The sequence below is a fragment of the Zalophus californianus genome, chromosome 4 (assembly GCF_009762305.2).
Source record: "Zalophus californianus isolate mZalCal1 chromosome 4, mZalCal1.pri.v2, whole genome shotgun sequence".
NCBI classification, from domain to species: Eukaryota; Metazoa; Chordata; class Mammalia; order Carnivora; family Otariidae; genus Zalophus; species Zalophus californianus.
In genome coordinates, this window is record NC_045598.1 from 139,159,316 (window position 1) to 139,184,732 (window position 25,417).

A 25,417-nucleotide genomic window follows, 5' to 3' on the forward strand; every position below is an offset into this window, starting at 1 on the left:
TGGTACTGACACAAAAACAGACACAGAGATCAATGGGACCGAACAGGAAGCCCAGAAATGGACCCTCAACTCTATGGTCAACTAACCTTCGACAAAGCAGGAAAGAATGTCCAATGAAAAAAGGACAGTCTCTTCAACAAATGGTGTTGGGAAAATTGGACAGCCACATGCAGAAGAATGAAACTGGACCTTTTCCTTACACCACACGCAAAAATAGACTCAAAATGGTTGAAAGACCTAAATGTGAGACAGGAGTCCATCAAAATCCTAAAGGAGAACACAGGCAGCAACCTCTTCGACCTCAGCCGTAGCAACTTCTTCCTAGAAATATCGCCAAAGGCAAGGGAAGCAAAGGCAAAAATGAACTATTGGGACATCATCAAGATAAAAAGTTTTTGCACAGCAAAGGAAACCGTCAACAAAACCAAAAGACAACCGACAGAATAGGAGAAGATATTTGCAAATAACATCTCAGATAAAGGGCTAGTATCCAAAATCTATAAAGAACTTACCAACTCAACACCCAAAGAACAAATAATCCAATCAAGAAATGGGCAGATGACATGAACAGACATTTTTCCAAAGACATCCAAATGGCCAACAGACACATGAAAAAGTGCTCAACATTGCTCGGCATCAGGGAAATCCAAATCAAAACCTCAATTAGATACCACCTCACACCAGTCAGAATGGCTAAAATGAACAAGTCAGGAAACGACAGATGTTGGTGAGGATGCGGAGAAAGGGGAACCCTCCTACACTGTTGGTGGGAATGCAAGCTGGTGCAACCACTCTGGAAAACAGTATGGAGGTTCCTCAAACAGTTGAAAATAGAGCTACCATAGGATCCAGCAATTGCACTACTGGGTATTTACCCCAAAAAAGATACAAATGTAGGGATCCAAAGGAGTACGTGCACCCCGATGTTTATAGCAGCAATGTCCACAATAGCCAAACTGTGGAAAGAGCCAAGATGTCCATCAATAGATGAATGGATAAAGAAGATGTGGTATATATATACAATGGAATATTATGCAGCCATCACAAGGAATGATATCTTGCCGTTTGCAACAATGTGGCTGGAACTGGAGGATGTTATGCTGAGCGAAATAAGTCAATCAAGAAAGACATGTATCATATGACCTCACTGATATGAGGAATTCTTAATCTCAGGAAACAAAGTGAGGGTTGCTGGAGTGGGGGGCGGGTAGGAGGGATGGGGTGGCTGGGTGATAGACATTGGGGAGGGTATGTGCTATGGTGAGTGCTGTGAATTGTGCAAGACTGTTGAATCACAGATTTGTACCTCTGAAACAAACAATGCAATACATGTTGAGAAAAAGAAAAGATAGCAGGAGGAGAAGAATGAAGGGGGAGAAATCGGAGGGGGAGACGAACCATGAGAGAAGATGGACTCCGAAAAACAAACTGAGGGTTCTAGAGGGGAGGGGGGTGGGGGGATGGGTTAGCCTGGTGATGGGTATTAAAGAGGGCACGTATTGCACGGAGCACTGGGTGTTATGCACAAGCAATGAATCATGGAACACTACATCAAAAACTAATCATGTAATGTATGTTGATTAACATAAGAAAAAATTTAAAAAAAAAACGTAATCAAAGGCAATGAGGAGGGGCGCCTGGGTGGCTCAGTTGTTTGAGTGACTGCCTTCGGCTCAGGTCATGATCCCAGGGGTCCTGGGATTGAGTCCCACATCGGGCTCCCTGCTCCTCAGGGAGCTTGCTTCTCCCGGAGCCTGCTTCTCCCTCTCCCTCTGCCTGCCACTCCCCATGCTTGTGCTCTCTCTGTCAAATAAATAAATAAAATCTTTAAAAAAAAAAAAAAAAGGCAATGAGGAAAAGCAATATAGGAAGGAAGTAAAAAGGGTCAGAGAGAAAGTGGCTGAAAAAGAAGACCCAAAGGAAACTGAACATTCCTACTAGTGTCCTGAAGAAAATGAAAAAAGAGAAAATGAAAATGAAAATTGAACTAGTATTTAAAACTCAAAAAAATTTTTCTGAATGAAGAAAGATCTGAGTATACATGTTAAAGGATAAAATTCTGCCAGAATGAGCAATTCCAAGATCTATCCTTGTAAAGCTATTAGCCGTGGAAGATTACAAGAAAAAAACAAAAATTCTCAGAGCCTCCAAGTAAGACATAATTTTTTTTTTTTTTTTTTTAAGATTTTGTCAGAGAGAGAGAGAGAGCACACGTGAGCACATGCAAGCAAGCATGCACAAGCAGGGGGAACAGCAGAAGTAGAGGGAAAAGCAGGCTCCCTGTTGAGCAAGGAGCACGATGGGGGACTTGATCCCAGGATCCTGGGATCATGACCTGAGCCAAAGGCAGATGCTTAACCAACTGAGCCACCCAGGCATCCCAAAACATGAATTTAAAAGCCAAGAAAATTAGAATGGTATCAGATTTCTCAAAAGCAATATACAAAGCAAGGCAACAGTAAAATAGCAGTTTCAAGACATTTAGTTTATACTGTTTCTTAAGGATATTATATCCAGCCAGGCTGTTCAACATTCAAGGTCATAGAAAAACAGTACAGAATGTGCTAGAAGTCATGGAGTCATACACATGTGCTCTTCTCAAGGAATCTGTAGAGGATGAGCTCATACAATCTAAGGGTGACCTGGAAAACTTTATAAAATGCTTGCCCCATCCTTTCCTAAAGTCAAGCAAAAAACTAAGACCAAAGGGTAGAATTGAGACTAAACAAAACAGTCATATTAATAAATGAAGAGGCCTGTTTTATTAAAAGAAAAAAATACTTAAATTCATTTGCATTCTTAAGCAAAACTCCATTCCACGCTGTATTCAAGAGATACACTTAAAAGGGCTAAAAGTTAGAGTGGACCAAAAGTTATCAGGCAAATAGCAATGAGGTAGAGTTTGCAATTTTGATATCAAAGCAGACTTTAAGTCTAAAAGCATGAAAGAAGGCAAAGGATACTATATAAAGTTAAAATTATACAAGAAGTTATAACAGTATGTATAGGCATCAAATAATGCATCTTCCACCTTACGTAAAATAAAAGCTCTAAGAGTTGCAAGGAGAAATATAGAGAAACATACCAATAATGGAAGAGTTTAACATATCACTCAGTATGAGACAGGTGAAGTAGACAAAAAACAAAACAAACAACATAATAAGGTTCATCTTTAGGCTATATATCAAAGATTATACCCTAATAACGGAGAATATACTTTTCAGTGTGTACAGAACCATCCCCCCAATTAATCACATACTAGGCACAAATATTAGTCACTCCATAGCAGATTCATTATGATGTAATTAAAAATGAAATTTAAAAAATTTCTTTATAGAAATTTAAGAACACAACTCTTAGGTGAAAGGGAAAATACAAATTACAGATTTTGTGAAAAATAATTATAATGAAAACCCTACATATTAGAATCTATGATATACGTTTAAAACAGTAAAATAAAAATTCATAACCTAACACATTAATAAAAAAATCAAAGAATAAAAATAAATTCAAGACAGGGAGGAAAAAAGCTGTAGATCAGAAAAATAAATCATAATCCTGGTTCTCGGGGGGGTGGGGGGTGGAGACAAACCACTAAGTAATTTAACCAAGATTTACAACAAGAAGCACAAATATAAAAAATAAAAAATGACACGGAAGAAGTAACTATTGATACAGAGAAACCAGAAATAAGTTATAAGAGTCTACTACCTTGTATTCCTTTATGCAAATAATTTGAAAACTAAGAGGAGGTGGGAATTTCTTAGGCTGTGGAAATATTCCAGATCAAAAGCGGCTGAAGAGACATGACAACTATATTCACGCTTGACCCTAGACTGACTCTTGCACTGGAGGAAGAAAATGCTACAAAGGACATTGTTAGGTCAACTGTCAAAATTATATACGGATGGTAGATTAGATAAAGCGTAAATTTATGAGGTCAACAATTGTACTGTGGTCATGGAAGAAAATATCCCTAATTTCTTAAAATAAATTGTAGTAGTTAGGAGTAAAGAGCCATAATATATGTAATTTACCCTTAAATAGTCCAGTGGGATAAAAGGTATGTATACACTTGTGTATGCACACATTCATTTATGTACACACAACACACACACACACAGAGGGAATGATAAAATGATAAAGCAAATGGGGTAAAATGTTAACAACAGGTGACTATAAGTAAAGGGTGTACTTTCCCCCTCATTATTTCTGCAAATTTTTTAAGTTTGAAATTGTTCTCAAAAAGTTTTTTTAATTACATTACAAAATTATAATTATGGTACTGATCCCAAGCCTATTAAAAAACTTCATTTTTATGGAAAATTCATTCTTGAAAATGTTAAATTCTCTGGAACTTCAGGGAAGAAAAGAAAAGAGCTTACCCATGAATAGGAATGCACAAAAGCTTTTCCAGATTAGAAAGAACAATTCTTACAGTCTCTGGTGTTCTGGAAGAGCCAAACTCTGTCACCAAAAGTGATTTGGTAATATCTAAAAGAGAATGTTTTAAATAATCACTAGAGTTTAACAATAAGAACTCTGATTTAAAAATGTGGTAACTTGTAATTCAGAATAAAATAGGACCATTTTTATCCCTCACCCTAGTTGTACTGTATTTCTTTCATTCTAAGCCTTGAAGTATTAAAATTCTGATAAATTTATTATCCTTAAGTGGTTGTTTTTATAATCAAGGAGTCTGCTTCTTAGATCATCCCCAAAAAGTGTAGAATATAACCAAGTTGCTTACATTCATGATACCTTTAGTGGGAAACAAGCAAATACCTCAAATATTTAAAAAGTAGAATTTAGAAATTAAATAATTTAAATATAGATTTGAAATAAAACAAGTTTGAGTGGTGGCTGACCTCCATTTACTAAATTGATGGATTACCCAATGCTTTCCATTCTGTCTTTGAAACAACATGACTGAAGCTCATGAAACACTCAACACTCTCGGCTAATAGGCTCCCTGTGTAGCATACCCTACACTTCATCTCCTCCCACCAGTGTATGCTTACCAGCTTGTTCTGAACATGTTTATAATTACTGTTTCTTCTAATAATCACATAATCTAATTTAAAAAGTATAAAAAGCAAAAAAATTATAAAAAGGGAAAGGTTTAGTTTCTACAAAAGCTACCACATTACTTTGATTATAAGATGACATGTTTTTTCACATTATCACCTTAAAAATGATGCATGTCCCAATCTTTGGGGCTCAGTTCTATAAAAAGAAAATGAACTAAAAATCTGCTCTCAAATTAAGTGTTCAAGGAGAAAAGTTATAAAAGTGTAGGCGGATTCTGAATTTAGATTGATTTGCAAGTATCTTTAAGTTCTTGATGCACTTAAAGGAATCTGAAATACAAACTGTGGGAAATGTTGGACACGGTTTATGGAAAAAAGGTGACTCAAAACTTCAATGAGCTGTCACATAGAAGACAAAATACCAATCATCAAGGTCATAAAAAATGTAGAGACCTCATTTTTAATGATTCCCGACATTAACAAACTTGCCCCCCCCTCAGATTTACAGTCTAACAACTGGTCCCAGCAACATCAGATTAGAGCAATTTGACAAAGAATTTGAGATGTAGTGGCTTAAATAAACCATGAACTCCATGGGGGCAGGAAGCCATTCTTATTCATCTTTCTATCCCCAGCACTTAGCAAGCTGCTGAGTCTGAAGTGGTGTTTGCTGGACTATACTTGCCTTCTTGGCTCCCACTACCACATTCAAAACTGTGGTGGAAATAAAAACATAAAGGGAAAATACACACAATTTATGAATCTTTTAACAACTGGGACAACTCCATTGGTTAACTCAAAAACAATAAAACACATGTATATAATATCGACCACACCAAAGAAGAGGATAAACCTACCTTCCTGTTGTGAAACCTGTAGTTTTTGACCATTACAAAAAGCTCCCTTTCCTTTCCTGCCAGTATACATCTTATCCTCCAGGCAACTGTATACAACTCCAAATTCCATCTGCAGAAGGAAAAGTTTCCTTTACCAAACCTGAGTATTTTCCACCATTAAATCAATACTTTTTTTAAAGGCAGTAACAAAAAAATCCACTATATTGAGAATGTTTTCAAAAAACTACTATGGGATACTTAAAAATGATAATTTCCAGCTTACACAGAGAAAGGAGGTCATCAGACTTGAATCCTTGACTCTTGTCCCATCCATTTCTCAACTTAAGAGCACCCACCTTGACCTCTCACGCTCCTGCCCCAGATAGGTAAATATTTCCTACTTCCTTCCGTATTATAATTCCTACCCTCTCAAATGTCTCTGAAAAACTCCTCTATCAACTGATCCTTCTTCTCTCAGATTTTCATTCTGGTACTTTCACACCAAATTTCTACCTCCCCCACAAAATTTTCAAGATGTTATCTTCTCCTTTTCCCTTCCCTGCCAAAGGGTAGTCTACACTTCACCTCTCCCATTCTCCTCTTAATAAAAATTACAATTTGACTTCTGCCCTGATCACACACACTTCTGAAACTTCCCCAAAAGAGATTACCCAGGAACTCCTACTAACCAAATGCCATCTCCAAAGCTTTGGAGACTGCTGACCATCACCCACACTTCATTACTTAATCCAGTACCCTCATGTTTCTGGCAGGACTTTTAGTCCTACCTCACTCACTAATCCATCTTTGTGTCACTTTTTCTAAAGACCTTGTTCTCTGTCCAACCCTTAAAAGTTGTGTAGGTCAGGATTTGTTCACTCTTCCGTATCTTCCATTCCCCTCTTGGATGTCTATATTCTTAGAGGTTTGTTCTTTCTAGTCCATAAATTCAACTACCACCTTTAACTGTGGCCTGTTCCACCTGTAATCCCATTGTCACAGGTAAGAACCTATGCTTCAGCTCATCTTGCAGAAACCTCAACCAAAGAGGTCAAAGATCATTCATTACCTCATCACACCTCATTCCTTCCCCACGTGTCGTCTTCAAATTTCATCTTGAAAGCACTTCTTGATTTTGGCATTTCCTCAGCCACCCTCACTGCCCCATCTTAGTTCAGAATCACCCAGCCTGCCCCTCTGGTATGATCTCTGTATTGCTAGAATTATCTGTCCCTGTACTTGAAAAACCTCTACTGGTTTTCTACAGCCTAAAAAAATCTAAATGTTCTGACACAGGCCACAGTGCCTCACAATAAAACCACAACTAACTCACCTCATCAATTCTGCTCCTGCCACTTTCAGAGTTTCACTCACAATGAACATCTCGTTCCCCACACACATCATGCTCTTCTCCAAGCTGTTCTGATTAAAATGCTTTCCTCCTTTTCTTCTTTAATCTGAAAAACTCCTACGTTTCTAAAACCCAACTCACATGACCAAATTCTAAAGACCCCTTCTGTATGAAGATTTCCCCAAACCACTCGGGCAGAATCGGATACACCCCTCTTCATGTTCCCACAGCATTTGTTTCATAGTTGCTCTATGTATTTACCTATTCGCACATCTAACTTGTGCCTGAACCACGAGTTAATTCAGTGGCAGGGACAGCACATAGCCCAAGGCTGATTATTTGCTAAAGGCTCCTTTAGCTTCTTTCAGATGTTCTCACTAATGAGCGCAACCCTGTGCCTAAGATGTTTTATTTTCATAGATTTTTTTTAACTCTCTTGTGTACATGCTGATCAAATATATCACAAGCTCCTTGAACACAGGTGTGTAAGATGTTAGTAAACATCATTCATTGTTTGATCGATCAAATAGCCAAACAGCAAGGAAATGCAATTGCTACAGATTGTATTCTACTGGGTTTTAGATATAGCAAGTATTTGGGCTCCTGAACATACTCAGCATTTCCCAACCATGTTCTGGCCCCTACCACTTTCTGGTCTTTCAAAGTCTCCCTTCACTGACCCCTATTAAGACATTCCTAGCTCAAATCCCACCTCTTTCATTTAGCATTTTAGATCACACATCAACTCCTATCACATCTGACTCTATCACATATATAATGGTGATTAAATACTGAATTGTATTTCAGTTACTTGCATGTATGTTTTCCTTTTAATTATTGCTTCTCAGACATTAAATTTTCTTTAATGGAAAAAGTATTATGCCAATTTTAACAGTTCTGCAGCTTACTCTGAAATAATGCAGCCATATAAATTGAATAGAGACAAACCTAAATTTATTACAGACACATGTACTTTCTCAGAAAATGAGAGCAAGGCATTTTACCATAAATTTAAACAGCATACCTTTTTATTTACAGTAAAGCCAATCGAAACAGCTACAAAAGGAAACCTTTAAAAAAACATACACACATATATACAAATTTACCAAGATAAAATTATTTTCAATAAACATGTTTTTTCATAATGTAATTGACTATATAACTTTTCATATAAATAGTCTCATCCCTCCTCCCACAGAACAGTGTGTATAGTATGCAGCCCTCTGTGTAAATAGGGGAAATATGGGGAGAGGTGGTGCATATACATACATACATACAGGATGCTTCTAGCTTCTACAGGCATGAAACATCTCTGAAAGAATTCACAAGAAACTGGTAACAGTGGCCACCTCCAGAGATAGGTCCTGAGAAACTGCAGTCAGAAGTGGGAAGGACACTTTGCACTGTATGACATTTTACATCTTTGGAATGTCAAATGCCACGAATATAGTAACTAATTTTTTTTTCAAAAAATAAAAAAATTAAAAAAAATTTTTAATTGTTCATGGTTAAAAAGTCTCTTTTCTTTGGTCATTTCTCCCATAGTCAGGACCTATAAACACAGATATCAAATTGTACAGAACAAACTGTTACTTGTCTTTAATACCAAACTTGGGAGTTTCACACGTGAAAAGTAAACTGTTAGCCACAGCTATTGCTATGGCTGCATGACAGTCTGAACACCCAGGTTGTAATTTCTGACTCCAGAGTCAAGATAAACAAAATAAGAAAATGTGTTCAACTACTGAAAATAAAACGTTTAATATTTAATAGTTTTCATTTTAACAAAAATGGGATCATAGTATACACTCTGTATTAGAATCTTCTCTATGTTATGTCATGAGCATCTTTCCACATTAACACTCCACATATAGATTCTAGATCTTAGCTTTACAGACTTTAACAATTCTGTACTAGTAAAGATATGTATAGCTACACGGCAACTTCAAATATAACATTTATGTGTAATCCCAACAAACTAGGCTACCCATTTTAAGTGTCACGGGCAATTCCCTCAGGCTTTCCTTTAGTGCTAATATACTGAGTTACATACTTTGTGCCAGGCACTACACTAAGTTCTTATATAAAAGTATTACTCACTGAATCCCATGAACAAACAGTTCTAGGAGGCAGGTACAAGTAAGATGCCCACTTTACACATTAAAAAACAACGGAGGCTTACAAAGATTAAGTAACTTGCCTAAGGTCACAAAGCCTATAAAAGCATCTGGAATCAAGCCCAAATCTGTTGATCCTAAACCCCATGCTCTTTTTGATAGTTTTTTCTCCCAGACTGAACCTACTCTATATAGACAACATTCTACGTGACCCCCAAAATTGACTCCATTAGTTCCTTAATCTCAAAGCAGCAATGTTGCTTGCTTACATTTTTGTATGGTTCCACCAGTCAGAAAAAAAATGAACAGGACCCCTTGCTGTACAAGTCCACAGCATGAATATTTCATCATCTCTTCCATATCTGATGAAAATTCTGCATGATACATTTCACTCTACAAATTATACAATTCTCTAAAGTATCTAGGTCCATTCAGTTAGTATACAAACAAGTTATTACAATATTAACATTTTAAAACATACCTATGTACAAAATTCGTTGTTCCATCAATAGGGTCAATGATCCATGTAGGGCTGTCAGTTAAGACACTTTTTTCCCCAGCTGCCACAGATTCCTCACCAATGAAACTAAAAGCAAGAAGGACAAATTCCAAATCTTCACACTGCTTTCAATAATTTTCAAACCTAAACATTTCCTTAGATTCAGAGTCTACTTTAATACATAACAAAAGTCCATATGCCCTTTCCTATTGTTGTTCCTTCTTCCTTCAGACTGATAAAGTGAGAAAACTTTATTTCCCCCAGAGCAAAGTTATGTGAAAAATAAAATTCAAAATTCTCAAATCCAATACCAGGGTAAATAAAGGCACTCACATGTGTGTATGTACACACATTTGTTGCAGATGAGAACTTACTAAAGAAATGTGGTTTTTAAAAATAACTCCACAAATTCTCTCATGCTCTTCTCTTTAAGAGGTAGAACCTAACACCCCTTGCCTTGAGTGTGAATTTGAACTGAGTGACTCTCTTCTAACCAAGAGTCAAAGCAGAAGTTACAATATGCAACTGTGAAGACTCGTTCACAAAAATGGTACTGTGGTTTCCATCTTATTTACTCTATTTCTCCCTCTGTCCCTTTCCTTCTCTTGCCCCAGGGGAAGCCAGCCACCATGTTAAGAGCTGCTCTATGGAGGCCCAAATGGCGAAGAAATGAGGGGAGCTACTAGCAGAAAACCCATGAGGAACTGAAGTCACCAACAATCACATAAGTGAACTTATCCTTCAGCTCTAAAATGCTACAGCCCTGACCAGCAGTTTGACTATAACTTTATGAGACCCCGACCAGAACCATGCAGCCAAGCTACTCTCATATTCCTGACCCTTGAAAACTCTGAGATAATAAATGTTTGTTGTCTAGAGCTGCAAAATTTTTAGGATAATTAGCTATGCAGCAAAGGACATCATAGAGAACATTAAATAAGTCGATGAGAAAGCAAATTACCCACCAAAATTACTGTGTCTACATGCCTTCCTAAAACATGCTATGTTTGAAATCTCAGGTGAATTTTGTAAATGGTGTCTGAGTTCATTGGTTTTCTTTTTATTTCTTTTATTCATTTTCTTTCTTTTATTCAATACTGAACTATCCTATAATCATTATGATTTTCTTTCATCCCCTTTTCACTTAGCTGTAAGCCTTTTTACTAAGAGGATGTATATTTAGCCACAGCTTTAAACATTTTTTCTTTTCAGTGGCTAAAATATCAGGAACAGATAATGGCATGACCAAGAAGGAGAAAATCAGGGGCACCTGGGTGGCTCAGTTGGTTAAGCATCCAACTCTTGATTTCAGCCCAGGTTATGATCTCAGGGTCGTGAGCTTGAGCCCTGTGTCAGGCTTTGTGCTTAGCGGGGAGTCTGCTTGAGATTCTCTCTCCCTCTCCCTCCGCCCACCCATACCGTGTACACTTGCTCTAAAATAAATAAATCTTCAAAAAAAAAAAAAAAGTAGAGAATGACAATGTTAAAACTTTAAAAGGATGACAATGTTTCTGCTACATGTCTCTGTAAGAGAGCCCTGATTTTAGTGTTTTCTCTCAAACTCGTTAAAGTCACCAACACTCTAATACATAAAAAAGTTTGCAATATAGAGAATAAAACTTCTAAATCATAACTGTGGCAGGTTTGTCATATTAGCTTCCCAGCATCCAAACACTCCTCTTACTACGAAGGAATCCAAATACCTCCTGTTTGCTCCTTCCTGGCAGCTTGAGCTTGGGCAAGCAACTGGAGTTCAGCAAGACATTCCTGCTCAGGATCTGTAATCTTGAGATAATGAGGCAAAGATATCCAAAGCCAGCAGTCATGAAGGTAACACCGGTGGCATCTGAAGCAATGGCTCCTGGGCACCTGTAGCACTGCCTTCCTGACTTCTGCCTATGCCCTGCTCTCAGGGCTCCTGAGCTGCCCAACACTCTCTAAATAAATTCCTTTTCAGCTTAAGTTAACTAAAGTCAATTTCTGTGTCTAGAATCAAAATCTGTCTAGTACATTGACTCTAACCTAAGTTTCAATTCATCATGTGAAACTAAAATAAAAAATACCTGTGAGATGGATACTTTTCCTTTATGGACGATATAAGCATTTTTTCAATTTTTTGGTCAGTAGCAGTTACCAAATCAGCTGGAGAACTTTTAATCATGACATTCATTTCATTTTTTATAGCTTCACGAACCACCTAAAAAGATTTTTTGATAAGCAAATAGAAAAGGCATGTATCATTTTAAATCAAACTAAAAGATGAAATATAGAAGCGGTTTAAACATTCAATCTGTCTGAAATGATGTTCTTAAAAATGTCTTACCACAATGTATATAAAATAAACTTTTAGTGGTTATGACATTCTAGGTACAAAATCATACAATTTTACATCCTATTTTAAATTCACATTTGTCATTAAAAAGGTTTAACGACATAAAATCAGAGTATTGACTCCATTGAAAATGTTTAGTAAAATGAAAACAAATACAAATTAATCAAAATGCATGTGTTATTTCACAGGACAACCACATGCTGTCCACATTCATCACATTATGGCTGACAAGATTTCAGTTCATACCTCTCCAGCTTGTCTTGCTAGGGTTACTGCATAATCCATGCATTCCTGCCAAGGATCAGCCATCTTCCGAATAGATTTAACACAAGTCAGGACAAAGCAATTAAAAATCTATAAGTCTTAATTACAGAATAGTTAGTTCAGAAAAACATCTCAATTAGCACAATACTTTCATTCAGGAAATGAATCACATGTACAAAATCACAAATGTAATTGCCCTCTTCCTGGTGTTAGAGTTCAATGGTTTTCAAGATTCACTCATAGGTCCATTAAAAAATATTCTTACCTAAACCACTTCTATTGTAGAAACATTAACATAAAAAAAACACTGTATAAAAGTGTTTCCCAAAGTGCCCATAACATAATGTTAAAAAAAAAAAAAAACCAACACACTTGGGGCACCTAGGTGGCTCAGCTGTTAAGCGTCTGCCTTCGGCTCAGGTCACGATCCCAGGGTCCTGGGATTCAGCCCCGCATCGGGCTCCCTGCTCAGCGGAAAGCCTGCTTCTCCCTCTCCCACTCCCCCTGCTTGTGTTCCCTCTCTTGCTGTGTCTCTGTCAAATAAAATCTTTAAAAACAACAACAACAACAACACTCGATTGGGGGATGGAGAAGAAAGGATACAGAAGTATTTTAAAAGATAGGTGCATGTTTGGGTAGAGAATAAAGTGAAAATAAAAGAACACTGGGAATGCTGAAATTAAAGAAGCTTTGAAAGGAAGGCACAGAAGGTATATACTCAATTCCGATGTTAAAATCCTCTGATCTTTCTATTACAACCTGTGAGGAAAAGAATATTCCAGGACAAAAAAAAAATAAATTTCCCAGAAAAAATAACATATTTTTGTCTTTTGAACTGTCCAGCTTTCCACTGACTTCTGAAGAGAATACCAAAAAAACTCACCATTGGCTTGACCACACTCTAAAATCGGAACCTAGGACAGTGAAGCTTTGCAAGTGGCCAGAAAAATGTGGCATCATTTATAAAGCAACCCGAAGGATGCCTGGGTGGCTCAGCTGGTTAAGTGTCTGCCCTCGGCTCAGGTCATGATCCCAGAGTCCTGGGATCCAGTATCGGGCTCCTTGCTCAGCAGGGAGCTTGCTTCTCCCTCTGCCTGCCACTTCTCTCTGTTAGTGCTCTCTCCCTCTCTGACAAATAAATAAAATCTTTAAAAAATAAAATATAAAGCAACCCCAATTTTGTCACTTTTATAATTGAGAATAACTGACACAGTTTCACCTTAAAGACTACTCAGAATTCCCTACCATGGTGCTCACAGTATAGGAAAGAGGAAAGGAGGGGAGGGCAAAGGGCAGAAACAGTGAGGTGTTTCTGCTGGCAGTTGCCTTTTTTTTTCTAAGGTTTTTTTTTTTTTTTTTAATGTAAAAGGGAAGCCACTTTTCAAGTTACAGAAGCCACTGCTTAGAGTGTCTCAAGAATTGTTTCCACATTCTTTTTTCTTTTTCCATTCTTACTCCATTCCTCTCTTCCAGGCTTAACAGAACAGTGCATCTGCTTTGTTGCCAGAAACTTTGCTCAAGCCTCTCATATCTCTGCCTTCTAACAGTACCCACACAGATATAACTCCTACCAATTCTTCAATGCCCATTTCAAAAGCTACCCCTTCTAGGGATTCTCCATTCAGAATTCATTATTTGTTTAATCATCTGACAGCTATCTACTGAATACCTATGATACACTGGGCACTGCATCATAGTGAGGAAAACAGGCCCAGTTCACTTACTTGCTAGTGGGGAGTCAGATATTAATAAAATCAGACTACATGCAAAATCGCAAGTGTAATAAAGCCTAAGTAGAAGTACAATGAGAGAACCATGTAACAGAAGAGCTTTAACCTGGCCTTAGGTATAAGATAAGGTTGCCTTGACAACATGATTAAACCAAGATCTGAAGGACAAGTGAATAGGCATTAACTAACTCAACTGCAGGATGTTAAGTGAAGAGTAACTAAAAGGCCTAAGTGTGACAGCTAGGAGATCAAGGGATGAGACTGGGGAGATAGTAGGCATCATCCCAGGCAGGGCCTTAAAGGTAAGATTCTGACAGAGCCATGAAGAATCATTTCACCACCGCTATAGAAGATAACGGATTGGAGGGTGGAGGGAGGAGTGGAGAGTGGGTGCTGGGTAGACTGGACTGGAGGTTTAGATTTAGGATGCAGTAGTCCAGAGGAGACCCGAACGTTGGCTTAGACATAGGAGAGTGGAGGGAGAGGTGTTTATAGAGAAGTTTAGAGAATGCAGAGATACTTGCTTTAGGAGGTAAAGTTGGGGGCATTTAGCAATAATTTGGATATGGATATGAAAGGAAGAGTTCAATGATGCCCAGATTTCCCACTTTCAGCAACTTAATGGATAATAGTGACATTCACTGAAACAGGCAGTAACAGAAAAGAGTCAGTTTGGAGATCTGGATAGGTGGTGGAGAGATCAAAAGTTTAGTTAGTAGAAGATGAGAAGCCTTTGTGAAACCAAAAGGAGATGTCAATTAGGCAGCTCAACTATGGATCCCGAGCTCACAGAAGAGATATGACCTGCAGATATAAATACTATGTAAGTCACCTGAGTAGGCAACGACTGAGTCCTGAGCCTGAATAACATTCCTAAGGAAGGTACACACAGTGAAAAGCTGGGAGGATGCCTTGACCTGGAAGAGCCCATAAAGCTCCTGCATCACACTTAGGGCACTCAGGAATGTCTTCCTTACGTTTTGATCATTTGCGTAGGTGCCTTATATTCACAACTACTTTGAGCATATTTCTTGATGGAAATGAGCATATTCCATTCACCTTCACTTTCCTAAAGACAAACGCCTGAAACATTCCCAACTGTTTCTGTCCCGGTCACAGCCTTCCTGACAGTGGGAACCATGCCACCTTCCTGTCACCTGTCCCCAGCAGGGCGACTGCAGACAGCATGACATGAGGGGCTCACACTGGGACTGCATGACCCTGGATATATGCCAGGTCTGAGCTTCCTTGGAATCAGTAAAAATGAAAAAGAACATTATTCTACGTCAGCTGCCACAAAGGTTCAGAGAGAACGCGTGGGCGAAACCGCTACACGACGTGGGGCCTGTTCCCGGTGTCACTCGGCGGCCGGGGCTAAGGATAACACCGCAGGGATAAAGGGGCCCCGGCTGCGGCCTCGGACCCTGCGCTCCCACCCACTCCGGCCGCGGGCGCGGAGGGCCGCCCGCAGCACCCAGGCCCGCACCTCCGACCCAGACGGCCCGACGGCCCATATGAAGTCGCAGGAATGCAGGACTTACCTTAACTTGGGGTCCGTCAGACTCACCAGGCTTCCAGCGGGATCTGTGGCTGGGTTCTTCCTGAGAGAGCGAGAAATCTCCCCGACAGGAAGTCCCACCCCTGCGGCCCCGCCCACGTGGGCGTGACTCCTTGGGGCCGACCGCCCTGAGCGCGCGGGTGTGAGGCTCCTGCCCCACCCGGCTCCGCTGGCCTGAGTAGGCATTGGAGATTTGGCCTCTCCTTAGTTCTGGTTCCAACTTCCTTTCTGCAGCCTGCGCAAAAACTTGAGAAATTAGCTTTTTGGTTTTTCATTGTCAGTTATCTTAAAATAATCTTGCCAGGGCGCCTGAGGGGCTCAGTCGGTTAAACATCTGCCTTCAGCTCCTGATCCCCAGAGTCCTGGGATCGAGTCCCGCCTCAGGCTCCCTACTCCTTGGGGAGCCTGCTTCTCCCTCTGCCTCCCTCCCTCTCTCTCATGAATAAAGAAAATCTTTAAAAAATAATCTTGCCAACTGTATAGCGACTAGTGTTGATCTAACCAAATAAAATTTTCCAGGCATTTGCAGAAATGTCACCAGAGTCCTCTTTAAGTCTCCTTTAAATGAACACGGTCCCACTACTTTGGCAAAGCTGCTATGACTAAAATCAACATAAGCAATGTTAAATCAGAAGATCAAATCTTATTCCTTATTCAAATTAAAATCACTTAACACTTCCCACCTCAAATGAGCAGGAAGTCCTTTTTCCATGGGCCTCAGCTGCTACCTCACAATTGTTCTCAAGTAACTGGAGGGTTTGCAGTCCAAAGAGACTGTTGGACTTCCAAATGCCTGAAAATGAAATGAGAAATCCTGTAGTGTACAGGAAAGTCTAGCGCGAAGATCCGGTTTTGGCAGTGTTGCAAACTGGTCCCACACAATCCAAAATATTTTTATTCAGTGCTGTGAGTTTAGAGGGCTGCAGAGGTCTCGGTACCTGGTATATTGCTCTTGGCTTCCCAAAGGGACAATTTTTAAAGCTACATCATATCTACAGCCATTGTTCCCAGTACCAAAGATTATCTGTTGTTCCAAGGTGATTAGGGGTTAGGGAGGGGTCAGATTCCAGCATCAGCCACATACCAAGCCAGGACAAAATCTGCTTCCTGATGTGGCATCCAGGTCACCATTCCAGACTTCCCTAAAGGAACACTCCTCTTCTGAGTCTGAGATATCCTTTCCTACCAGCTGACTTCCATCCGTGAGAAAGGTTCTAATTATGCTAAACTTCAAAATAGGAAAAGAGGTGAGATCCAATGCCCTTGATACTTTCCCAGACACCTGACTATACAAAGAGGGGCTGGTTTGGGGGAAGAAGGTCCCTTATCAAGCCACAAAGTGCTTAGGTCACATATCTGCAAGAGCAATAAGTGCCCAATTGTCCTGTATTTGAATAAAGAGGGACCACCGTGGTGATTCCTTTCCCAGGAATCTTGGGTATCTTGTTAACTCTACTTAAATGTCTGGAGCTGATTTCTTTTAGATGGCAACTCTTTTCACTGGAAAAAAAAATTCCACATACCAAGACTTTTTTAGTGGACTTTGATTTTAAAATAAAAATTTAACACAATGTGCGGGTCCTCAGGAATGGAGTCTCCAGGATACCTAACAAGATTTCATGTTTTGACATAACAGATTAGAATTGCAGATAGAATTTTTATTCTTGGAACAATGTATCAACCCCCCCTTCTTTTTTTAAAGATTTATTTGAGAGAGAGAGAACGAGAGATAGAGAACACGAGAGGGAAGAGGGTCAGAGGGAGAAGCAGACTCCCTGCCGAGCAGGGAGCCCGATGTGGGACTCAATCCCAGGACTCCAGGATCATGACCTGAGCCGAAGGCAGTTGCTTAACCAACTGAGCCACCCAGGTGCCCTGTATCAAACCCCTCTTGAGGGTTGGAAAGAAACTATTAAAAAGTGTCTTACCTCTTGTCTAACCAATCCTGGCTATATAAAATGATTGGTGTGAACTCAAGCAATCAGACAACATGCTTTATGCCTCATTCTTAAAAAAACAATAACTTGAGAGGCGCCTGGGTGGCTCCGTCGTTAAGCATCTGCCTTCGGCTCAGGTCATGATCCCAGGGTCCTGGGATCAAGCCTCGCATCGGGCCCCTTGCTTAGCGGGAAGCCTGCTTCTCCCTCTCCCACTCCCCCTGCTTGTGTTCCATCTCTCACTGTCTCTGTCAAATAAAATCTTTAAAACAAAACAAAACAAAACATAATGAGTAACTTCATCCCCAACCAAATTAGACAAATTTTACCATGTAAAAATCCGTCTTCCATGATACATCTATAAGAGAAAATATATTCCTACTTCCATCGTGCACATTCAGCTGCTCTTAAGGTTACAGATCATCCAAATATGTATAGAGTAAGAACAGAGTTTACTATGTGTTCAGCATTGCTCTGAGGGCCTTAATATTAGCTCATTTAACCTTCACAACTATCATCATACTATCATGATCCCCACTTTCCATATCAATTTAGGCCTAGAGAGGTTAGGTAACTTGACCAATGTACCCCAGCTGGTGACAGAACTAGAAGTGCAGACCCAAGCATTATCTGGTTCTAGAGTATATGATCTTGACCTTTACAGATATTGGTGATTAATCCAGTGTTTAGTAAGAACCAACTTTATTCAAGGCACTGAGGTAAACACTGTAGGGAACTAAAAATAGTATTTGGTCCCTCCTCTCAAGAAGCCCTTATTTTTTTTTTGTTGCAGCTGTGGGCTATTATTCCCCATCAACCTGAACCTTCTTCACTTTGTCCCATCACACTGCCTATGATGTTAGGTTCTAGCGTTTTATGCCAGAACCACACACTTAAAGAATGAGCAAGATCTTAAACCTCAGTTGAGTATCCTCATTTTACAGATTTGAAAAATGAAATGCAGAGAAAGGTCTTATTCGAAGTCACAAGGTTAATGATAAAATGTAACTAGAAAGGCAATTTGTCTCCTAATCAATAACGTTCAGGGGCACCTGGGTGGTTCTGTTGTTCAGCGTCTGCCTTCAGCTCAGGTCATGATCCCAGGGTCCTGGGATTGAGCCCCGCGTTGGGGTCCTTCCTCAGCGGGGAGCCTGCTTCTCCCTCTCCTCCCCACTTGTGCTCTCTCTCGCCATCTGACTCTCTTTCAAATAAATAAAATCTTAAAAAATAAAGTATGTTCATGAAAATGTATGTAAGTTACATTTGTATAAGCTTAACTATAAACTCTTAAGTGGAGATTTCTGTTTAAAGGAGTCAGTAAAATATTCCATGTAGGCAATTATTTTATAAAGTGAATAACAACCATTTACCACCATGCCGACCAGGTCTTTTATAAATCTTGACATTCATATACTGGGTTTGGTGAAATTAGAAAAAAAAAAAACTCTGGTTGTCCTATTAGCTGGAAAATTAAAAATTCCCTAATACTATGGGTAAGACAGTGAATATCACTAAGAGGAAAATGTTCAAAGTCTTAGGCTCCATACAGAGTTACCAGATTCATACTTCAATAGATATTTCAGGGTCAAAAGTTTAACCTATGATAAAATAGCAGCAGCTAACACTCAGTATGGACTATGTGCCAGGGACTGTTCTAAGTAAGTACACTGAAGTATGATCTCATTTAATTCTGTGGAATTCTGAACATGAGAGACTCCATTTTGAAGCTTCATTTTCCTTTCTAACTAGTGAATTCTTGAACTGGGCCAAAAGTGGCAACTTTTTTTTACAATGAGTTGCTAAACAGAACAACTGCATTAGGACCATAAAACTGTTGGTATGAGCTTTATGAAGACAGAATAGTTAACTAAAACATACTAAGATTAGTTTTGTTTGATAGCACCAATTAAAGTCAGAGTAATCAAAAGCAGCTCAACTAAAAGGGTTTTATTTTTCTCTATCAAAATAATGTTATTACCCCAATTCTTTCTCAGAATAACCTCTTGTCTTCCCCACATGAGTGGGACACTTTTCCAGTTGCTAACACAATCTGTGCTCTCTGAATTGCAATTCGGAGACCCCAAATAAAAGGCCTTTCTTATTCGTTTTCCGCCTACTTTTCTTGGTTGACAATTCCCACAACAATGTGACAGAGTTCACATTACCTCCATTTTTTTAGACAGGGAAACTGGACTATAGGAAGATTCATTTGCCTACAACTACAGGGTAAGAAAATGTCGGAAGCAGAATTAGAGAGATATTTCTCATTACTGATGCCCATACTATCTTTGGAGAAGAGTGCAAACTCAAACTAGATACTAAAATTGCCACTGATCATTCAAAAGTGGTATAAAACAAGCACACTATTCCTTTGGGGCCTAAGTTAGTGCTTTAGCCCTTTGAGTAAGCACGTAGGAAATGTGCTAGACATGGGGAGTATCAAAATGAATATTGTTTATACTAATATATTGTTTATATATTATAATTGTAGTTCTCATGTTCAAGGATTTAGAGCAAAACAGAATATGACAGGAACACGCATAGTTGTAAAACAAGCCAAGCTGGCTAAATATGAAATATAAAAAAATTGAGAATTTAGAGAAAATTTCACTTACAAGTTGCTAAGTGGGATTAGCAAAAGCTTCATGGCAAGGCTGACACTTGAGCCAGGCCTGCAGAAGTAGTCAGAATTTAGATGAGGTCCGCCCCTCAGGTTGTAAGAACAGTGTGAACAAAGGCATATTCACTCATGAATATGAATATACCAAGTCATCCGGCTTGAATGGAGCATGGGCTGTGTGTAAAGAAGTGGGAGTGGAGATACAACTGGAAAGTGAGAATGAAGTCAGAGAGTAATAAAGAAATGGCTCGCTAAGGAATACAGACTTTATTCAAAAGGCTAAAAAGCTTGTAGCAGGGAAGATACATAATCAAAGTTAGATTTTAGGAAGATTAATCTGACAGTGATTGGAGAGTGGACAGAGGGGACAAAAGCCAGTTAAAGGTTTAGGGAAGCAATGATACAGGGCAGAAAAAAGTGGCATTACTGGAAATGAAGAGGAGATTGATGAAAAGCTATTATAGGAAATTTTCTGTAGGAAATAACTGGACTATAAAGAAGAGAATGAAGGAAGAAAGGAGAAAAGGGGGAAAAGATGACCCTGTGTTTCAGTATAAATGGTAATGTCTTTAGTGACACATGTGCAAGACAAGTTATGAGAGCAGAGGCTACATTTAAGACCAAAAAAAAAAAAAGACATTCTGATGAGCCAGTGAGAGATCCAAGTAGGAATTTACATATTCATTCACTGTGTGAGCATTTACTGACTGCCTATTACATGGAGAGCCCTTCCATAAATACTTGGGATATATCACAGTCACTAAAGGATTATTTATTGCTCTTTCTTGTTTATGAAACCATAATAAAGTGTCATATTTAAATTCAACTCTATAAAACATTTCCAAACCAACACAGTTGAAAAGTGATTTCCTTCCTCTGAATGTCTGCACATTTAACTGTCTGTACTACTCATGGGGTGTTTTAGCACTCCCTGAGTATCAGGTTTTCAATCAGATCATAAGTATATTGAAAACAGGCATCATTTTAGATATTCTTTGAAATCTCCCACAGTACCTCATTCAGAGTAGGAATTCAGGAGTGCTTTAATTGTTAGGGATTTCTTTCTCCTTTTATCTTCTATGATAAGGATACATCTTTTCTTAGCCTTGTAGAACAGAAAGGAACAGTAACATTTCACAACAAAAACACATGACCACTGTAAAAGGAGCCACAGAAGCTAAGTCGGTCTTGGACCTTGAAAAAGAGCTGAATAATGGCAAGGGCTAAGAAACTAGCGTCCCATTTTTGGTAGCAACTTTACAAACAGAAAGAGACAGCACAGAAATGTTAGCAAAGGAGTACCCAAACAACAAACCCAGAGCAGGAACTAAGACACCCAATAAAGGCATCTCTAGGTTAACTATTTTTAGAAACACTCTGAAAGTCAAAGAAATCCCTACAGACATTAAAACTCAGAGTTCTAATTATTCTCTCCGAGTAGTTTGCTTTTTCAGGTATCAAATGATAAGTATAAAAAGGTATATATAGTTTTAGAAACAGGAATATGAAATGTGAAATGAAATGATAACCCTAACATTCTACTGTATATATAAGAACTGGCAAACATCGGGGCACCTGGGTGGCTCAGTTGGTTAAGCGTTTGCCTTCAGCTTGAGTCATGATCTCAGGGTCTGGGATTGAACCCCATTTTGGGTTCCCTGCTCAGCGGGGAGCCTGCTTCTCCCTCTCCCTCTGCCACTTCCCCCTGCTTGTATTCTCTGTCAAATAAAAATCTTAAAAAAAAAAAATTGGCAAACATCAATATCAAGGCCAATAACACTAACGTGCAAGTTACCTAAATGACCAAATGATATCTCTTTCTAGAAGCAGAACAAAGAAATAGACCTCACTCCTCCTGGGCATGTGCAGGTCATTACAAATCCAAAAGCCTATGTTGTGCCTCCTGTGATGCCAAAAGCTGTGTCAAAAGAAATCCATAAAATGGCATAAGAAAAAAATTGTGTAACTGCCCCCAAGAATTACTGGCAAAGGTCTCTTTCACACTGCAATTCAATATTGCAACCAAATGCACATCAGTAGAATAAGCATTTAGGACATTTGAATCAATATGCATTGACACCTTGAAAAGACAATCTTTTCTTCTTTAAGCACTTTAAGGTTATTTCTTGAGTCTTGCCTACCTTCAGAATCCCATAGTTGAATAGTCAAATTTGTCATTCCATCTTCATCTGTCGCAAGGTTTCTGATAAGGTTTTTGTCACATTCACCACTTGCAGCAGTTTAAGATCTTCTAATTGCAAGAAGAGATAGCTGGAGTTTGGCCAATTTTCTCCATAACTGGATCTTACAATGACAGTTTCTTCAGTCTTTATGAAAAATAGCATTTCAGTCTTTTATATATTCAGAACACTGAGAAATGACTTCCTTGCTTCTCCCAGAGTCACAAATGACAAAAGCAGGGCAATAACAAGTTTGCTAATCGTTTTGAAAGTTTAAATAAATCACATATGCAAAACCATTAAAAAAACTAAAGAACATTCTTCAGACAGGTTCAAGTGACAGTCTGAAGTTGTTAGGTTAAGTTGTTTTTAGCTGTACCAAAGTCTAGTAGGAGGGACCATCATGTTTTTCAAAATACGAAGCTATTTAGTGAGTAACAACTTATTTAACCCATAGTTATGAGAACGTAAAAGCCATAGCAGAAACCTCCACTCTTTCCTCTGGACTTCTCATTTCTGCTAATGAAGAAACAGCCTCCCGTTCACCAGAATTTAAAACCTTAGTGTCAGTTTTTAAATTCTCTTTCTTCCTAAGGAAAACCCACACTAAAAGCAGTCACATCCAAAAATCTAAAAGATATTGGGGAGGCCTATAAATAAGTATTACTATTTTATTCATTCAAGTCAAAATCAAAATATTTACTGAACATGTTTGCTGAGGCACTGAGCTAGGAGCTGGGTATACAATGGTAATCAATTCAGATGCGGTCTCTGCCCTCTTGGAGCTTAGTCAGTAACCGCTTATTGTCTCTTAGAAAACTACAGTGCTCAGGGGTACCTGGGTGGCTCAGTCAGTTAAGCAAGGGACCTCAGCTCAGGTCTTGATCTTGTGGTTGTGAGTTCGAGCCCCTACTTAGAACAAACAAACAAAAACTGCAGTTCTCAAAGATCAGCCTCGTAGCATCCTTAGGCTGATAAGTTTTCCTACAACTCTAAAGAGTGATTGTTACCAGGCAAAAACTGAAACTGTTTTTTGATGTCCTTAAGTAGTAAAAAAAAAAAAAAAAAAAAAAAAAAAAAAATTTCTGGATGATTACCGGATAAGCTTGGAAACCTAGGGAAAGGAGATGGCTGGATCCACGGCCAAAGGTACAACCTAGTTACAGGGCCAACACTCCTGGACATTTGGATGGCAACACAGTGGGGCATAGGAAGGCCACCGGCACTAATTCTAATCTCTTACTCCTTCCTGAAACACTATTCCCCATTCACGTTCAATTAACCCACCTTAGGTCATATGCCTGTGTATTATGAGAAGTAAGGAAAATATCAGGCTTTTTTGGATTTCAAGCCAGACTCACAAACCCTCTTGTATTTCCCAAACAAGATGCTAGGCCAAAAAAATAAAATTTTGAAAAGAAAAGAAAACTGAGCCTATACATCTAGTAGTCTCCAAACATACAACCATTTCAGCGGATCCTTCATGTAATCATGACACAATCTTCATCAAATGCAACTCTGATGGTTATGTATTAAGTATTTTAGATTATAAAATATTTGCCCCCTTTTTGACAAATTGTCAAACCAATTTCTATTGGACATTTTTATAGGTTTTTAAATATTCCATTTATATAGGCTAATCTTTCAAATGCAATAGATTCTGTATTTCGTACCTCTTGTTTCCTCGTACCACATTAGGAAAAACATGACACACTGTATCAATATTGATAACAGGGAATGGAACTAATGTTTCTGCAGTACCTCAGTTAAATTCCCAGGGAACTTGCCTCATTTACAATGACAAAACAAAACAGACATAAAACAAGAATTTTATGGACCCCAAACTATTTTTACACTTGATTGACTAAATATCTTAATTCGTAATTTTTGTTGCCCAGGTCAAGGGTATGAAGTATATAAATTTTGGCCCCTTTCTATCAACAACCTTTCCTTTTCCTCACGTTCTCCAAGCCTTCTCTCCTTACTTGAAAACAGCCAGGAATAAAACCTGACAAATCTAGGAAAAAGTTGATACTCCTATCACTTGCACGTATTTACTGGCTGATTACATTTAAACTGAGGTTTATATCATAGTGGTATTACAAATACTTACCTAAATGTAACACATCCTCCCCCCACCCTATTTTTTGGGTTTCTACTTAGAATTCTAATTGTCTGTAAGCAGGTGGAAAGATACTAGGGTTGGGTGGGGACAGTCAAACCCTAAAATTTCATCAAGCACCCTCAACTGAAAGCCCTAAAAGAAAGCCTGAGAAAACTGTCTGATTTCAAAGTAGTTTAGAAATGAGACGCTAGAGAGACTTTCTTACCCACGATCTTGTTCTGTAGGTGACCGCTCATGCTGGAACCCCTGGTCCCTGCAGTCTGAGGATGTTCGTACCTGTGTCTCTTCGAGACTAGTTTGCTACATTATCTGGGACCTGATCGAACTTACCATTGCTTTGCCTGTTGACATGAGTCTGTCCCTCCATGCTGCTTTGTCTTTTCTCTAACCACTGACAACCCCTCTTCTTCATTCTCCCTGGGTGTAACTCAATTTCTGCCTGTCTTATCTCCCCTCTTCTCAACCCTCATTGCAGTTTTTCCTGGTATATTTAACTTTAGTTCAATTCATGAGGCATGTGTTCATCACCTACTTTATGTAAGTATTTATGACAGATGCTAAGGTCTGTATTAAAACTTTCTGGCATCTAGGAATATATTTAAGGATTATTTCTACTTCCGGCCTTGTAGTTTCTAATAAAAGAACTACCGGAACATCTGTATTCACTGTCTGTCTACTCATTTGGCACTTCCTACACAGCTTTGTATTATAGTTATAAGTACGCATATATCTCATATCCACCATGGCAATTACAATCAAATTCTTATATTCAGTAGGTACTCAAATAATTACCTTAATAAATGAACATATAAGTAGCTGACAGAAGTCAGAAGTTACC

At 38.8% G+C, this 25,417-nt stretch overlaps 2 protein-coding genes and 1 long non-coding RNA gene across 3 annotated transcripts in view; 1 reads left to right on the top strand and 2 right to left on the bottom strand.

Annotated features, from left to right (window-relative positions):
- Positions 1–11,178, top strand: part of LOC113912923 — a 55,576-nt gene extending 44,398 nt beyond the window's left edge. The window contains exon 3 of the long non-coding RNA XR_003517038.1: positions 10,448–11,178. This is a non-coding gene — a long non-coding RNA (uncharacterized LOC113912923). The remainder of the gene's footprint in view (positions 1–10,447) is intronic.
- The window catches only part of IMPA1 (inositol monophosphatase 1), a 38,338-nt gene extending 22,544 nt beyond the window's left edge, over positions 1–15,794 (bottom strand). Inside the window, exons 1-7 of the mRNA XM_027576784.1 lie at positions 15,701–15,794; positions 12,412–12,474; positions 11,897–12,030; positions 9,816–9,920; positions 8,242–8,287; positions 5,888–5,996; positions 4,386–4,494 (exon numbers count right to left, since the gene is read on the bottom strand). Coding sequence (XP_027432585.1) covers positions 4,386–4,494; positions 5,888–5,996; positions 8,242–8,287; positions 9,816–9,920; positions 11,897–12,030; positions 12,412–12,474 — 566 coding nt within the window. The 5' untranslated portion in view covers positions 15,701–15,794. The remainder of the gene's footprint in view (positions 1–4,385; positions 4,495–5,887; positions 5,997–8,241; positions 8,288–9,815; positions 9,921–11,896; positions 12,031–12,411; positions 12,475–15,700) is intronic.
- A 5,495-nt stretch (positions 15,795–21,289) lies between these two features.
- SLC10A5 (solute carrier family 10 member 5) lies at positions 21,290–23,722 on the bottom strand. The gene is given in 14 exon segments (XM_027600297.2): positions 21,290–21,391; positions 21,393–21,681; positions 21,683–21,739; positions 21,741–21,830; positions 22,023–22,083; positions 22,086–22,124; positions 22,127–22,163; positions 22,166–22,240; positions 22,243–22,274; positions 22,277–22,324; positions 22,327–22,372; positions 22,375–22,478; positions 22,481–22,710; positions 23,619–23,722. Coding segments are annotated over 14 exon segments (1,314 nt in total).
- Positions 23,723–25,417: the final 1,695 nt, after the last annotated feature.